Here is a 19,145-nt window from a genome sequence, read left to right on the forward strand (position 1 = left end):
CTTAGTTGGTTAGCGCACTAGCGCAGCGTAATGACCCAGGAGCCTCTCACCAATGCGGTCGCTATGAGTTCAAGTCCAGCTCATGTTGGCTTCCTCTCCGGGCGTAAGTGGGAAGGTTTGTCAACAATCTGCAGATGGTCGTGGGTTTCCCCCGGGCTCTGCCCGGTTTCCTCCCACCATAATGTTGGCCGCCGTCGTATAAGTGAAATATTCTTGAGTACGGCGTAAAACACCAATCAAATAAATAAATGTGCACAACCCAATCACTGCCTTCTCCTTGTTCACAGATTACAGATCTAATTAGATTTACAATATGGCCACCTCGACAGAGAGGAGAGACTGCCTTTTTTGTCTTTTCTTTTTAGCCTTGGAGTTTCTTAACCAAAACTGCCAAAAAATACATAGCCATTGGACTTCCATTAATAATTGACTGAGCGTGTTCTTTTCTTTTATGCTCACTCTACAAAGTGTGTGGCTGGGCCAAATGACGCTTAACCCACCCAAATAAAGACAAAACACATACGTGGGTGAATCATTCATATTTTATACAGATTCTCATTTCGGACATATTTTTGTCAGATTTTCTGTTGGTGTTCTATTACACGTGTTATGTACATGTAGTCAGATTATTATTTAATTTATTAAAACCTTGATATGTCATTAGTTGGCAGACTTTGCTGCTTTATTGCAATTAAATTTCATCGACTTACACTTACCACCAATGCAAGCATTAGACTAGGAAACATCTAATTACATGTTGAGTACTAAATGATACTTATTTGGGACGGCAGGCTTCCTCGTATGTTTTTACATTAAGGTCCTCAAAATTTTGATGTTTAACAAACTTAAGGAAATGTTTAAGTTCACAAAATCCATCTTTTTGGTATTTATCACAAAAGCGAACATCCTTTGTCACATCAACCCCATTGTACACCACCCGTACATAATGACGAACTTTATCGTCCACGGTCTTTGCATATTGCTCAAACACCAACCGAGTTGCATATGGCGGCCATTTTCCTTTATGGATTCCCAATGCTGTTGCCAAGGGTGACACTGTGGTGTCATGGCCGGAGTAGAGGACAAATCGTGGCATGGATTCTGTTTTCACAGAAATGTTTTTCATCCTGTTTGCTATTTCTGCCAGTAAAGGATGCATGGCCACTCTGCCCATTCTCTCCAGAGCTTTGTCTGGGTCAAGGACATCAGCTAGTGTGCCTTGGTCCAAGTGAGCCCACAAGTCCTCTAGGGTCTTCTGGGTGATGCAGGTGCCCTCTGCGTTACACTTCAGTTTGATGTCGTGACAAGCCTGCACCATAAACACGTCCATCATTGCAGACACCCATAGCAGCTGGGACCGCTTCAGGTCATATACTTCTGCAATGTGGTTGGTCACCTCTTTGTAAACTGGACTGTTCTTGCGAGAACTCGCTTGTTTATTCAAACTTTGCCGCATGCCATTAATGGCAGGACAGATACATTGTGTATTTGCATATTGGTTATCACAGAAATAAATGTTACTTGAACGGTGAATGTTCAGCTCTGTTAGATTGAACTGTGGCAGAAAGCCATACAACAGGGCTATGGCGCTTTGGTACGTCCTTGAAAATTCTGTTGCTCGGACAAGTATTTTATCAGGGCTGAATTTCCCGTCAAATAGCTGCCACTTGTGGATATATTGTTTATTAAAATGATCCCCTAGCAACAGGTGCTGCAGCGCCCCCTGTCCTGTTAGTTCTGCACTACGGCAGTGCTTCCTGTCTGGAAATAAAGCCCAGTTTTTGAAGCCACTTTGAGGATGTTGTTTTCCACTGTAAGAATACATGGTTGGCACAAATGACCGAAGTTTGGGGTGATGAGATAATGTGTGATAATCCATTACACAGGGAATGATGGGATTGGGATGTTTGTTAAATCCATACATGGCCGTACGATCACCATGACGAATTACAACATGGACGGAAATCAATTTGTACTGTGCTGGAGCCTCCCCTGAAAACATACAAACATTTATTTATTTTATTTATTTGATTGGTGTTTTACGCTGTACTCAATAATATTTCACTCATACGACGGCGGCCAGCATTATGGTGGGTGGAAAGCGGGTACAGCCCGCGGGAAACCCACGACCATCCCCAGGTTGCTGTCAGACCTTCCCATGTACGGCTGGAGAGGAAGCCAGAATGTATACAAACATGAAGGTTTCAATAAAATTTCACAATCTCAGTCACCTGACACCTGGAATGAGTCATTTGGAGAGGATATTTTGGATTGTGTGGGACAAATTCACATGAAAGGCTGGTTTTGAACCTGCACCTAATGTGTCACAGCAAGTGAACAGCAAACACCTTTAATGACCAGACCATGGCTCACTTCCAGAGGACATTTTGGGATAGAACCCGGATTTAAAGCCTAAATCATCAGTGACATCATCTGTCACAAATTTCTTTTGTGATCATGACTCGAAATCAAAATGTATCACAACTTTAAACCATATCATCTAATCATGCCCCTTTGACCTCTTACCTTCATGACCTCTGATCCCTAGGGCTGGGTGATTACAGTATTCTGCTATCCTTGAGCTTAGTTGTACCATGTCTGGGATTTTCATTGGTGGCACAATATCAGCCGCCATCCAACTTCCCATGGGCTGCTCTGGGTCGAGTGTGTTCGGCAAAGCGTCCAATTGAACGGATTCCCTTGCATTAGAGCTTCCTCCAGGTAATGGGCCATCATTCACCAGGTATATATCTGACAACACATCAACAAATGTCTCTTCTGAATATCTCTTTTTTTTTTTCAATTAGAATAAGTGATAAGTTATTATACAACATATTATACAACAGCTAGGTGTTATCCTAGCTGTTCTAAAATCAGATATTCCACTGTTCCACAAAGTGGTCATAACTTCTCTTCTAAGCCCATCCACCTGTAAACAAATATATGGCATTTGAGTCTGTAATAAAATATTGAATTCAACCAGAAAACAAATGTATTGTCAATAATGGATTAACCATTTAATTGTGCTCAGTGTTTTGGGTTATCTGACAAATTTGCATTTATTGTACATGTTGACATGCGTACAGATGTACTGGGGGCCCAGTTGGTCAAAAGTGTATTTGCAGTTTGTAAACCAGGTATTAACTTTTATAGTGCTTAAGTTCTATTAGTTTTGTATTAGGCTGAGACTGATAAAGATTTAAGTCTGGCTTAACTTTTAATACACTTTTGAACTACTGGTACACAAACATGCATGTATGTGCCAGTGTAATGCTCATGCAGCTTTGATGACCTGGGTGGACATTTAAAGCTACCCACCATGTGATTTCATCTGATTTTTATTTCATCATGTAAAAGTTGGCAATTGTATAAATAATACATTGGTAAGATGTGAATAAAACCCGGAGAAGTTTTTTTTTTTTTGCATAATGGTGTGGAATTTTTACTGGTATTAGAAGATAAAGTATGGAATCATTGTACATTTTATTCATTCATTCATTTGATTAGTACTTCATACTGTGTGCAAGGGGACACCCATGACCATCTGTAGGTTGCTTTAAGACCTACCCATGTACGGCCGCCAGACAGCATCATTATATACAGACCGTTTAATATGTACAGGCACATGTAGTACAAACATTTCTCTAAGAATGATAATGGCAATACTTACAACATAGAATGGAGCAACCAGTTGTAATGGTGAGTATGACGAGTGATCTCACCAAGGCTGTCATATTGGACCAGACTGAGCCTGTATGCTTTCCCTATGTATATATATTAGTTCTCACATGAACAGTAAAGCTGTATTTACAATATAACACGTCTTTAAATTATTAGCCTTCTTATGCCATACAGCCATATAAATGCATGTGTGGTGACTTCAAGTTGGTAGTATATCACATACAGATATACATGCGATTATGCTAGTGACACTGACAATGTCTATACATAATCTGCTGCAGCCACCTAGTCCCAGAACTTCTGTAGTGGTAGAGTACGACGTTAAACCCCAAGCACTCACTCACTCTGTAGTAGTAGTAGTAGATCTCCTTCCTTTGTTGCATCAGATTATTAACTCAACTGAAGTTGTCACAATTAAACTGACTCCCTAAATGTATAGCCAGACTCGCAGTTTCCATAAAATATGATTCAAGCATCAGAATGTTTGCAAATCCAACTTTAGTCACAAAATGAGCCATATATCCACTGGGGTACAAAGTTGCATCCACAAATTTCACAATTCCAGCCTGCACAGTGAACAGGAAATGAGCCTGTTCTTATAACACTGACACTGTTACACAGTTAACCAGGATTCACCTCTCCCTCTCTTGCATCCAGCTCATCCACATAACTCCACACCTTACACTTCACAACACCTCAGCACAGGGTTAAAAACTAAATATTCACACCACAGCTTCTTAGGAAATGTCAACACTACAGTCCCACATATCAAACACTGGGCCACACATTGCCTGGTTGTTCAGATGGTGCCACAGTCTTACCAGGGTAATCAGTCACTCTATCCCCCACCACAAGGCTCTGTGGCCTGCTCCACTAACTCTCTGATACATGTGCTTGTAACATACAAGTACTGATATATAATACAGGGCAGGGTAGGGCAAGGTGGCACAGGCTTAAGAAGTTCTCTGGCGATCTTTGTACAACTGAACATCTGAGTTGGTCACAAGGAAAGGCCACTGGTCTAGATGTGCACACAAGTACAGGGTCTCCATATGCCAGACATGGGGAAAACAGCTAATACTGACTGAAGACACATTTACACACGGATATTCTGGTCCACTATTAGCTGATCTCAGCTATATATACTCAAATCCGGCCTACCCCATTGATTTGCTCAGTATAATATGCCACAAAACAAAGCCACTGTTATGTTTTTTCACGCAAAAACATCCAAAATAAAGTAGCTAATCATGTAAATAACCATCTTACATATGTACACATGTACTCCTTTTTTTTTACGGCATTATAGATGATAAAGGTAACCTTTGTATCCAGAAGAGATAAGATAAATTGATAAGCATAATAATATCTTGTCTTCTGCACGACGCAGATATTTCCTGATATACATACGTTACACAAAAAAAATCCAACAATTATTACACAAAATCATCTTTGTTACTCACAAATAAACTTAACCCACATGTAACTCTTGTAATTATCAGTGAAGTATTACCCGTTTACAGACCGTTTTAGAAATTTATTTTAACAGTCGAAATAATTATATTAAGTCACTGCAAAACAATTTTATCTCATGAAAGTTAATCTTATCTCTGATCAAAATTAAAATCTTAATATCAGGGTTATTTATTATCATAAAATAATATCAGGGTTGCAAGTAAGTCAGCTAAGCTCGGGCATATCTAAGATGATATGACTGCTGAATGGAGGTATGAGCTAAAGATATTGAGAACAGAATTAAGACACACACTGTATTGTTGCTGTAGAGTTCTAAGTGGATCTCATTGTTGAATGGAAGGGATACATCGTTAATGAATCCAAGCGGGGCAGAATGTTGAGTTAAAAATGAAGTATGTTGTTGAGTTCGAGGGGGATGCCATGGATGTCATTTAAATATTTTATCACATATTTAACAGTTCGAGGGGGATGCCATGGATGTCATTTAAATATTTTATCACATATTTAACTCCGCAACACTTCAGTGATTCAATGATCCCAGCAAAAAAGCTGAAACAATATTTCTCTTCGATCTCAGATTCATGAAAATGTAAATTTATTTCTGAACCGGTGGCATGCTGAGAAGGATTATTTCTTCCTTCTATCTTTTATAATTACAAGTTTGTTCAATTGGTATTCCATACTGTATACTCAATAACAGTATTTGATGGTGATCACGTTTACGGGTGGACATCACAAAGTATACCAGTTCATGTCACCATATGCAGGTACATGAAGAATCTCCAGACTTTCATAGCCTGATGGCAAAATCGACCTTTGTCAAACCTTAGATACAAATACTCTAGATCTTTTCAAATCTAATATCCCTCCCATACCTACACTTTCCCATTCAATCTATCTAATGTTGTCATACCAAAGGATTTGTCAAATGAAGATTTAACGCATGTCTATGGCTACAAACAGCAAATTTACACTGAAATAAATTTATTAGACAACCACCATATCCTTATTTAGAACAGTATAATGCAAAAGCAATATATACCAACAGGTGCTCCTAAACATTGGTACCCACCAAACAAAAATATTTTCAAATACCCTATTCTCCCAAAAGAAAAATTCGAAAAGAAAAAAATCATATTTACAAATAACAGTTCACACTCATTCATCTAATATTTGCATCACTTTTATGTTTTCTTCTCCTTTAAGGGTGTATAAATTGGTGTCTGGTGACAGTCATGAAGAAATCTTTATCTACTTGTAAAGATTGTTTCATGCTTCACATGACTGTAGTATGGCCACCTGTTACTTAGAAAAATATACAGTTAAACCATGTGGTAACCCTAGTAGTAAGCCTCGTATAGCAGTACATATATATACATAGCTCATGCAGTCTTCCATAAATACCCTACTCCATACCACCCACTACACACGCATTCATGTATATCAACCTCCCATAAAAAACATGTGGACTCAGGCTTTCCAACCTCAGCTATGCTGGTACATGTTGTTTCTCTCATGACTATATCTGTATGTATTTCTTTATTTTATTGGTGTTTTGCTTGGAATTCAAGAATGCCATTAATTTTATAGCACAGAAATCTAATTTACCTTTCAGAATCAAGATTCAAACATGTGATCTTCCATATGTATATTTAGGGGGCCTCCGTGGCTCAGTCAGTTACAGCGCTAGTGCAGCGTAATGACCCAGGAGTCTCTCACCAATGCGGTCGCTGTGAGTTCAAGTCCAGCTCATGCTGGCTTCCTCTCCGGCCGTACGTGAGAAGGTCTGCAGCAACCTGCGGATGGTCATGAGTTTCCCCCGGGCTCTGCCGGGTTTCCACCCACCATAATGCTGGCCGCCGTCGTATGAGTGAAATATTCTTGAGTACGGCGTAAAACACCAATCAAAAAAAAAAAAAAAAAAAATATGTATATTTATATCAAAGTGTGTATTCCGTTTATAGAAGCTTTTAACTAAGCTTTTATCCTACATGTAATTCAAATAATGTAATAGCAAGGTACTCCGATGTTGGCAACATTATATGTCCATCGGAAATGAGGCACCCTGCTGTGGTGAGGTCTACATTGATAGCCGTCAAAACAACTCTGTATGGGGGAGAATCCAAATTCGGGGTGCGAAGCTGGTCATACGAGTTCTCAGTATGTTTATCGATGATGTCATCTCCAAATATTCCCAACCATAGATTGAAAATATGCAGAAAAAAGAGGGGTTATTAAGAAATATTATTCTGAATTGCCTCAAAATTGAAAATATTTTTCTTCATTTTTTTTGGCATGTCTTTCTTCATTGTCCTTAAAACCATACTCTTTGTCTTAAAGTACCTTTTGGAGTATCCTTCAATAAGGCTATCTCATGTAATCAAACAAAATGCTCATCTTTGCCAAAACACCTTACTTTGTGTTTACTTTATTAATAATTAATAGAGCAAGAAATTTGTTTTACTACACTATTAGTTAAATATAAGTAATATTTTAATAACCCTTTCATGTTCTTTACTTCAGACAGGTGGGTTTTTAACACCATGGGGTTACCGGACATTGGAGATACACATGCCTGTATGCAGCACTGTCATTCATATTATCATCACAGAAAACAATAGGCTATAGCTAAAATCCTACCACAAGTACAAATCAAATCATGACAAAGAAACAGTGAGGAGATGCTTTAAAAAAACATGCCATAACAATCTCAGAATTTGGTAAAATCCTCAACAATCTATCAAATATTTTAGTTAGCTGATCAAAAGTACTGTTACATGTAGCTTTACTTTCAAAGGGAATCTGAGATCCTGACTCTCATCATAACTGTCCTACACTGTAACTATAGAAATCTACTTGGATTCTTATTTCACAGTCTCATTCATTTTTCACTCAGTAAACATGTGACAGAAACGAGTAGCAGAAGTTTTCAAGTACATGTATGTCAGGTAATTTACAAGGTCCATCCAGTTAGAACAATAGTGCTTTCTTTTTGCCCTTCATCTGCTTTTGGTATGTGCTAAAATTTTTGAACTTTTATTTATTTATTTACTTTGTTAGTTGATTGGTGTTTTATGCCATATGCAAGAATATTCCACTTATACAACCACAAACAGCACTACGGTGGCAAGAAACTGGATAAGGATTTAAGGAAATTGCAAAAAAAAAAAAAAAAAAATCTCAGCAGCCAGCTCTCAACATGTCCTGTAAGTAGTATGTGACTGCCTAATTTCATTTTACCTAAGGCCTTGTTCTTTCCTTCAGGCAGCAGCTTATAAAGGGAGACAACTCCAAACACCTTACTTCAAGCAATGTTGTTCAATGCCCAATAGCTACAGTAAGAAATCAAGTTGTCTGGCAGCTTGTCTGGACTGAACAAAGATCATGACAGAAAAGCAGTCTTGAATCAAATGAAACTACCAATTTCTTTTCCCTTAAGCTGCAAACTACAAGATTTCTCTGACTTACTCTTCTTATAATATAGACTATAAGGAGTAGCTGATTACAGTTAGACTGAGACTAACCAAATTAATGACTACAATTAGACTGAGACTAACCAAGTTAACAACTACAATTAGACTCTGAGACTAACCAAGTTAATGATTACAATTAGACTCTGAGAGTAACCAAGTTAATGAGTACAATTAGACTCTGAGACTAAACAAGTTAATGATTACAATTAGACTCTGAGACTAACCAAGTTAATGACTACAATTAGATTGAGACTAACCAAGTTAACGACTACAATTAGACTCGGAGACTAACCAAGTTAATGATTACAATTAGACTCTGAGACTAACCAAGTTAATGATTACAATTAGACTCTTAGACTAACCAAGTTAATGATTACAATTGGACTCTTAGACTAACCAAATTAAGCAATACCAGTGAAAAAAATAATAAAAATTAATTATGAACCATATAAATAATAAAACAATCAAATCAAAGTAATAAAAATTAATTATAAACCATATAAATAATAAAACAAACAAAACAAAGTATTAAGTGCAAATACTGTATTTGTTTTATTGAATTTAGGGGAAAATTATGACCAAGCTCTACGTGCACACGTCACTATGGAGTGGACCAAAACCTCTATGCAGTATCTCGCAGCTCTGTCCAGAGACAGAGGCAAACATAATTATGCAAATGTGGATGGTCCTCTAGATGACACACACATACATGGAAGGCTCAGCTTGAAATTAACCCACCTATGTTATAACTGTGTGGGGGGGGGGGGGATACTCTTACATCTATAAACGAAAACCTTAAGCTAGAGAAATAACAAGAAGAAATGTCAAAAACAGAAATATATACCTACAAGTATATGAGGTGGGAGGAAGGGCTAACAAACTTGATGAGGCTATGACATGAGTGCTTGGAGGTAAACTAATGAAATGTGGAAAGGGTGCGAAAAGTGAAGACTTAAGTATTGTTGGAGGAGGTGGTGAAGATGATAAGAACGAAGGCCATAAGGGATGCTGGGATGAACCAACTGACAATAAAGTCTTGCGGCTACGATATCACCCTTGGCAACCACAGAAGTAAACTACCCCCCCCCCCATGTCAATAAAGTGGTATATGTGAGTGTAAAAGAAAAAAACATGCCCCTATACACATACAGTGAAAAAACGTGAACTAAATGAATTAGACTTCAGTGTTTAAGTGGATGCTGCCATGTAAACTATACATACAGCGTATGAACACAATGACAAAAGCTGACCGCAAGCCAGCACCCAATGTTCAATTATACATTTTTATGTGGTAAAAATAAAATAGTTAATGATTACAAATAGACTCTTGGACTAGCCTAGAGAAAAAGTCTTCACAAAACCGCAATTTCTAAATTAAAGTCTACAGCAAGCTAAAATTGGAAATTTCTCAATTTCTTTCCTCCAAAGTCAGGATTGTAAAGGATTAGTTAAACTTGTTTTGACTACAACGGTGACAATACTTCTAAATCTGGACTATCATAAGGTAATTATTAGGCAGCATAATCAAATATTGATCATCCAATCAGGCATGAGGATGGCTGGCTCCTGACTGTGAGATGAAATTAGCTACACAATTATCAGCCAAAGCCTGCCATACTTACAGGGCAGCATTGCCTCACTTTCCTGCACAATCTAATCAGCAGAACTCAGACTGGTACCTTGCTCATCTAGCTAAATTGGTACAATGCCAGAAACCCTGTCAGAAACTCCACACATAAACTGTCTTGCCCGTTCAGCTCACACATAATGTACACATCACACATCCTTTAAAGACATATTTCAATGGTTAAGAAAGATGTTACAAAGATGAAATAAAGTCATGGCAAAATATTTTATCATAAGGGAAGTCACACAGCGCGATGTTACCACAAATCACCTCCTATGTGAAAGAAGTGTAAAGTAAACTGATATCTCGTCTTCTGTTGTTTCTCAAGGACTTTCCTAAAATCTCCAGAGGTTCATCTGCTTGCCTTTGAAACTTAAAGAGGCTTTACTCGAGATTTTTGGCAAATTTATAAGTACAAATCCCCCCCCCAAATTTTTGCTATTACTTCACCATAGCACGAATAATTTACCTTTCGCAAAATGTGATTCAAAATTGCTAATGAAGTGTGTAAAATTCATAATGCAACCTCGTTTGAAAACATTTTAACATTACAAATAGTGCAGGTATGAGTATTATATTTTCTGAAAGGCAATAATTTGAGCTGTTCTTGGAACCAGAAAAAAAATTGATCAGTAAACATGGATTTTCAAAAAACGAAAAATCTCTATCATGGCCTCTACAAAGCAGTAGAATGCATGGAGAAAAGCCTCAGTGCAAATGAAGTGCAAATTGATGATGGACATGTTGGAGTTACCCCATTCCACTCACTAGTAAACATGTCAATAAACTACATGTAAACCATGACAGCATGTTTGTGGATGGGGACAAAGCAACAATGAAATGGACTACTGAAACTGTATGGTACAGTTGCTCGGGGCAATATCTAGAGCTACTTTACTTCTGGAACTTGTCTGGGCTCCTAAATCGCTGGGAGCCAAAACTAATAAAGCTGTATTAAAATTAAAAAACAAAAAAGTGATCTATGATAGTAATTTACTTTCTTCATAGACTTAAAAGCTCAAAGCATCATTTTGAGTTGCATTTTATAGCTTCTTTATGCAAAATAACAATGCCACTTTTAAAGGCCTGCTTTTTTTCTCTCAATCAGGTAATACCAATTTCCTAGCAGGATGAATTTCTTTTTCCAATGTCAGAGGAGGGTATAAAACATAAATAAAAACTAAAACATCATCTAATTTTTCAAAAATGTGAAATGTCTCAATCTGTAATTATTCCTGTTAAAACATATTAAATTATTTATGTGATTGGAAAGCTCAGAAAAACACTAACATGACAAAATAAAAAGGCAGATTTTCAATTATATTTTTATTCCATTATAGGATTTTTTTAGCGTCAGCTCACCTGTAAAACACAAAATTAAATTGGCATGGCCTCTTTCTGACTTAGTCTGGTTTAATTCTATATATTACTGCTGCTTTTTATAATATGCCTTATCAAATACATGTTACCCAATATACATCCAATAATATGTACACCTTACCCAACATGAGGTATCAGCCACAATAAAATTCCATGTTTTTACAGAAGACACACAATTACAAAGTCCACATTTCTCGGGAGAATTTGGATTTTAACGACAAGGACAATTAACTGACGCCTCCAGTACCGGGTTACACAATCTCATTTCTCAAAGCTGACAGGCCTCACTCTGCTGGGAATGGCTAGATGAGGTGTTGTCAACTCATAACTCAGCAAAGGTCTTAAAGAAGAAAGAACACATCTATAGTTAACGCTAAACTTTCACAAAAGTGATAAATGATTCCATCACAAACCTTCCAGAAAGTCCCAATTACCTTATATTGCTAAACATAATATTTAAAGGTGATGCAAGAGTACTATGTGTACTTGTACATGTATTTATATGCATGGTTTTTCTTCTTGACCCATTCTGTTGGACATCTAATCAACCATTTGAAGGTGTCTAGGAACATCAGTTTGCTGATCAAACATCATGTGTGTTTATCATATAGATCTGTATGTGGAATTCTTTTATTTATTTGATTCATGTGTAACACCATAATCAAGGATTTTTCACTTTTATTTCCCACATAACATTTAACACAGAAGACCCCAGTGGTACCTAAGTAAAGCCCTGGCCTTCGCCAGATACTGGATAAAACCATCTGACAAACCTCCCGAAAAAACTCCTGACAAACCTTCTGGCAAACCTCCTGTCAAACCCACTGACAAACCTCCTGTCAAACCCACTGACAAACCTCCTGTAAAACCCACTAACAACCCTCCCAACAAACCCCTGGAAAAGCCACCCGACAACCATCATGAAAACACTGCAGTCAGAGAAGCCAGGGCTGTACTTTAACACATGACCTCATTTTAAGGTAACAGGCATAACAATTGCAGCCAGCCAGCCAGCATTTTAACACATTTTAATTATTATCAGCATTACATGTGTATATCTTTGACTGACACTGACAGATATCAAATATTCACAGAGTACTACACTGACAAGTCAAAGCAGCTGCATTCCAGCTACAGTTGATACATTGTACAACTTGTGCCTTGGGACAACTTCAACAAGGCATTCAGACAATACCAGTAGCTCCTCTGACTGAGCAGTTTGTAAAACAGCATCATGTGATACATTCAAACACTGACCTCTAAACCCAAAAAAAAGTACAACGATTGACGCTGGCATACACAGATATTATCCTCTAATTATACAGTGCTAAGATCTTGACATTAAGTCAACAAATTATTATACTGTCACAACTATGACTATTTATCGTAAGGGCTGCAGAGTAGTGACTTCATATGTTATGGGGTTGTAAGTCATTGTTGTAGTAAAAGACACTATGGAGAGTTAGTGCACAAATTTACCACAGAGGTCTTTGATATGCAAATCATGCAGTGTAATCCATGTACTACAGAAGGCAATTGCAATCCTGTGAAATAGCTGAGCAAAATGTTGAGCTATGATGTAAAAGGTCTTTGAAATGCAAATTGCTACCAATGATTGGCTATCTGTGTACTATGGATGGCAGCTGCCACCCTATGAGTGGCCAGAAACTTTAACCAAACTGGACACTGACACCACCACCGACACCGCCACCGACAGCATCTGATCCCTCTGTCACAATACTGCTAAGAAAAGTACATGTACATTTTTGTCCCAGGAAGTTCCCAGGTGTAAAGAACGTAAATGCTACTATAGAGTATAACATGTGATATGACCCGCATCTTGGACAATGCACAAAGAGCATATGACACAGGTATATTTTTTGAAAATGTCATCAGTTGCACGGAGAAAGAGGGGGGTTATAAAATAAACAATTATAAATGATTTTGGGGACTCTTTTAGAATGATCTATCCAAAGATGTCATTCATGGGATTATTTATCTTACATGTCATTTATGTGATCATTTATATTAATTTATAAGTGCATGATTGGCTAAAAAACATAGGGTTAATTTTAAGATGATTACCCAGTAGAAAGAGATGAAAATATTTTCTCTTCTTACATCTACCTTTTTTCAGTCCTCTATGAACCTAGCTCGATCAACAATCAGATATGGAAAAAATAGGAGGTTAATGTGCACATTTCCTGTCGTTGTGAGCAGCAGATGGCAGGAATTCTGTTATAAATCAATGGAAACCAATACGAATTATCAGAGTCAGTGTGTGCTCGGGATGAAAAAACAGTATAACCAGTATTAGATTTTTACTGCATAATTCGATCAATGCCTTTCAAAACATTCAACACTTTTCAACAAGCAAAATTAATGTAGTGAACCTAAAATTCCCCACATAGCTATCATTACTCATTGTTTCTGATTCTGAGAGAACTGTGTTAATGTTAGTGAAAGATGTCTTGAGGTCTGCACGGAAAGTACATATAGGATGGTATTCTGATGCAAAATTTAAATGCCATAAAATTATACCCTTATTTGCCTCCAAAATGCTTGCTTTGTGTTAAGTTTTGGTAAAGTACTTTTGAAACAAGTCTTGCTGTTAGCAAGAAATGGTGACGTTATCACGATTAATTCTTACGGTGCAAGTCACTGAAACTTCCTTTGTTACCTATAAGCAAAATAATGGAGGTAACCTGTGCAATTCATACAAAGCCATTCACATAAAGAATAAAATTCTGTGCAACTTTCATCTTGATTAGCAGGTGACTGTGTGTATTTTGAGGTGCTTATGACTGTCCACAGAGCAATAAATTACCTCCTGCATATATGGTAAAAGCAAAGCTATATCATCTCTTTAGTACACATGTATATGTGCGTGTTCTTGTTCCTGCGACAGACACTTAATGATACCGCAGACACAAGTTACATGTACCGGTACGTGATTCCAAACATCACAGCAGCTGGTACACATGTATGCCACTCAGTCACTTGCAGGAAACAGGCAAATTATGCAGACCTGAACATGTATGAATTCATGAGAAAATCCCCCCAGCTTTTCACCAAGGCCTCTCTTAACATATCCCTTGTGAATGCAATTAGCGAGAACGAGGTGCATCAGATAAAAAAAAAACACCGACCATAAACGCAGCCATTTATGCCTCCCACAGAGACTGGCCTACATGTACATGTAGCAGGCTTCACACCTCCAGCATCCTGAACATGCTCCGGCGGCTGCATCTGAACAGTTGTATCAACACGAAACATGCATTTTACCACTAATGGGTCTTATATGCACAGTATTAAAATGCATATCCCTGTATTGTATCCATATGACCAGTACATTCTGTATAGCATGTACTTCTGATTATTATGCCCTGGAATTTGTCAAAATGGCCGTCGTGTATTGAGAACCACTTAAAGTCTGCATGTGCACAACTTTTAAATGTGCATCAAAAGCAGACCTATGTCAAATGCAGCCAGATGTAAATCAAGTGCTACTGGATGTAAACCAAGAGCTACAGGATCTAAACCAAGTGCAATTAAATCTTAGAAACAAGTGCCATCGGATCTAACCAAGTGACATCAGATCTACCCACTGAAGTGCCATCAGATCTAACCAAGTGCCATCAGATCTAACCACTGAAGTGCCATCAGATCTAACCACTGAAGTGCCATCAGATCTAACCAAGTGACATCAGATCTAACCACTGAAGTGCCATCAGATTTAACCAAGTGACATCAGATCTAACCACTGAAGTTCCATCAGATCTAACCACTGAAGTGCCATCAGATCTAACCAAGTGACATCAGATCTACCCACATAAGTGCCATCAGATCTAACCACTGAAGTGCCATCAGATCTAACCAAGTGCCATCAGATCTAACCACTGAAGTGCCATCAGATCTAACCAAGTGCCATCAGATCTAACCACTGAAATGCCATCTGATCTAACCAAGTGCCATCAGATCTAACCACTGAAGTACCATCAGATCTAACCAAGTGCCATCAGATCTAACCACTGAAGTGCCATCAGATCTAACCAAGTGCCATCAGATCTAACCAAGCAACATCAGAAATAACCAAGTGCCGTCAGATCTTACCAAGTGCCAACAGACCTAACCAAGTGGTACCAGACCTAACCAAGTGGCACCAGATCTACAAGATTTTCAAATGTGACATTAGCTGTTAAAGTACAACACAGGTACAAGAATGTATATTACAAAAGTAGAGGCAAGATTTGATAGGCTTCTGTTTTCTTTTCAGATATTCATGCACAGGTGTGAATAATTCATGCAGCAGTTGTTAAATGTGGGCTACAGGAGGGTACAGGAGCAGATGACAAAGGTGGTAACTATACTTTTCAATTAAATATTGGCAAGTGTTAAAATATACATGTACATGAAATAAACATGTTATATGTACATCCTACATACATTTGAGTTTTTGATGCAAAAGTAGACTGGAACTTGGATACATCCAGTATGCAGACTTGCCAGTCTACAACCTACATACATGTACATATCCATGCAAAAACAGGCGAGCGTGGATCAGAGCTGAGCAGACAGATCACGTCAACGCCAGACAGCCCTCATGAAGATGAAAGTCCCTCCTGGGGAACAGGAACAGTAGTTTCTGTCTAACAGGCGCAAAACCCCTCAAACTGTTTCCCTAGCGACTGATGGAGTTCTTTACACCTTTTGTTACAAACAAAGCAGGTACAGGTAGCAAAGAGGCAGCAGCAGAACACAGCCATTCCAAAAAATTTTATTTCAACATGTACATTGTGATCCTGTCTCGCTGGTAGAGTGAATAAAAAAGCACAGACAGCACATTCACTCTCCAATGTCACACTCTCAAAGTAGTATTAACGGTTTCATGTTGGAAGAATTGTTACATACTTGGCCATGCGTTATGATTTCCCTTGGGGTACATGTATCTACCCAGTAGTCTTCAACAGTGAACCTAAACTAAATGCCACCACAAAGGTGAATATAGTATTTTGAAAACAACATAAGACAACAAACAAGTAAACAAACAACACTGGGACTCACATATGATGGTGAGCATGATGAGCCAGAGGCCGATACATCCTGTGATGGAACGGCGGAAAAGCCAACGAAGTCGCATCTCTTACAACAACTGCAGTACTAAGGTATGTGGGGTTGGAGGGTAGACGTGGTCATCTTCACTCTGTGAGATCCAGAGACTGTCGGTCTTCCTGTTCGCTCCCAGTGAGCAAGGTATTGAGGATCACAGACAAGTACTGCAACAAAATAACACAGGGAGGTGAGAAAACATGACCACTGCTCACACACAGGTAGATGGTAGAACATGATTATTAGCTATGTGAGTTACTGTCATAAACATGTCAGCCGGTCATCTGGCTTTACACACAGTCCGTGATCAACAGCATGCCTCGGACAAAAAAGAAGCATTGTAAACATAAACTACTGAAACCAATATAATTGCAAATTTTACTGAAGGATAAGTGTTCAAAAAAACCCCCAAAAAAACATTGTTTATGACTGCATTAAATTCTGGTTTTGCTGAACATTTGATTAAGGTTTGAGCTAGGATAGTTACTATCTAGGAGAATCATCCAGCTAGGATCTGCAACAACAATTTAACCATGGAATGAGTCATCCAGGCGTTCTTTACTGGCCAATAAATACAGGAGACCATGCACCTTTACACGCGTACCGTGAGGTGATCCCTTGGTCATCAGCCCACCATCAATCCACCATCAGCCCACGATCATTAAAATGGTTTAATAAGGACTGATTTCCCGTAAACCGTCACGTCTGTTATGAACACCCTGATGGCTCGCAGTATATTTACTTACACACAAATTTCACACAAAATTCATGTTTTAATTGCTTCCTGTTTGGGACCCCAAATGTTTTGGGCTGCCACCTATACACACTATTCTCTTGATTACAGGCGATTCAAGTTTGTACCGGGCGTCTCGAGTACACGATATTTTGTTATAATATAAATTACTTCACTAAGTATTAAATAACAAGCCTACTTAGAGGGATTTATGGCAGAGTTATGTGCCCACAAATATACGTATATGCAACACATTGCTTTCTCTGAAGTCCACCGCCCTGTACATGACCGCTCTATACAACCGTTGCAGTGTTCCAGAATTTGGAAATGGAATTGAGTTTGTGGGCTCAGTAAATTTATCACAGTTTCATACCGGATACAAAATTATGCAAGAACATTTAACTTTACTATGTGATGTGTGCCAGCCTAAGTGCTTATACATGCTTAAAAAACCTCTATTGAAAATGTATATGTAATGTCATATCAGTACATGACACAACGCCTACACTGTATAAAAAGGTCAGCATGTTACTATTTTCTCCTTTAATCCCTAGTCCCTCAATTGTATCCCCAATTTCAAAATTGTCAATCCTATCGGTTATTAATTTTTATAAGCACAAAAACATGTTTATTATAAGAAGAGCACAATCATATGCAGTTTCATAAACCAGTGATGACGTGATGGAGGCCGCAGGCCTATATATACATATATATATATATGTGTATATATATATATATATATATATATTATATTATATAATTATTGCTGTTACTTTAGAACAGCCCAAATAATTACCTTTCACAAAATATCAGCCTCGTCTGTGCAAATGTTACGTTCAAAACATTGAAAACACTTTTTTACGTAAAAAAGTTCTAAAAATTTATAGACAAAGTCGCGCGAATAATTTAAGGCCTACAGTGTACGCCTGATGACGTTACATCAAACTCCAGCAAGTGACTGATTGTCGCAAAATGATATGCTGACCATGGAACTATCATGGATGGACTGTCGACAGACCGTGGCCAGACCCTACGCCAATGGTAGGTGGAAGATGACAGCGTGTTTGATCAGGGCCCGGCCAGGGTCGGAGTGTAGTGGGCGTATGATACATGAACCATGGGAAGACTGGGTGCAAGATTGATGGATAGGATCTGGCTGTACTGTACATTGTATGTCACTATAGGTATGGCCTCAGGCATACAGAAAGAAATTAAATATTTAAGACAATAAAATCAAAATCAACACTGAATGTAATTTGTCAAAAGAACATCTGGCAGCAATTAAGGCCATCAAAGAGCTCTCCTGTAGGAGACACATGAATGCAAAACCTTCGGTCAATACATAAAGTACTTAAACATTTACCTTAACATATTTTCTAATATACAAAAGAGATCCGTAAGCGGGAAGGTCTGTAGCAACCTGCGGATGGCCGTAGGTTTCCGTCGCATAAGTGGAATATTCTTGAGTGTGGCATAAAACACCAAACAAATAAATAAATAAACAAAAGAGATCAACATTGTTTTAATGGCAAAGAAAAAATTAATTAAACGTAAGGTATATGTCAGATGAAAGACCACTACACACTGTCTATAAAAACAGTTTGATTTATTTTTTAGAATGTTTTACAACCTAGTAAAATCCACATCAGGTTTTTGTCACATAACA

General features: G+C 38.1%; 1 protein-coding gene across 3 annotated transcripts in view; it reads right to left on the reverse strand.

Annotated features, from left to right (window-relative positions):
• Window positions 1-529: 529 nt before the first annotated feature.
• LOC135475484 (2-phosphoxylose phosphatase 1-like) overlaps window positions 530-19,145 on the reverse strand; it is a 54,834-nt gene continuing 36,218 nt past the window's right edge. For 2 of the 3 annotated variants that reach the window (XM_064755396.1, XM_064755398.1), the window contains 3 exons: window positions 16,702-16,913; window positions 2,527-2,751; window positions 530-1,992 (listed from right to left, as the gene is read on the reverse strand). In XM_064755396.1, the coding sequence (XP_064611466.1) occupies window positions 776-1,992; window positions 2,527-2,751; window positions 16,702-16,777 (1,518 nt within the window). In that variant the 5' untranslated portion in view covers window positions 16,778-16,913 and the 3' untranslated portion in view covers window positions 530-775. Of the gene's footprint in view, window positions 1,993-2,526; window positions 2,752-3,670; window positions 3,779-16,701; window positions 16,914-19,145 lie in introns of those variants that run through there. The other variant, XM_064755399.1, reaches the window with a different exon arrangement.

The sequence above is a fragment of the Liolophura sinensis genome, chromosome 9 (assembly GCF_032854445.1).
Source record: "Liolophura sinensis isolate JHLJ2023 chromosome 9, CUHK_Ljap_v2, whole genome shotgun sequence".
In the NCBI taxonomy this organism is placed as follows: Eukaryota; Metazoa; Mollusca; class Polyplacophora; order Chitonida; family Chitonidae; genus Liolophura; species Liolophura sinensis.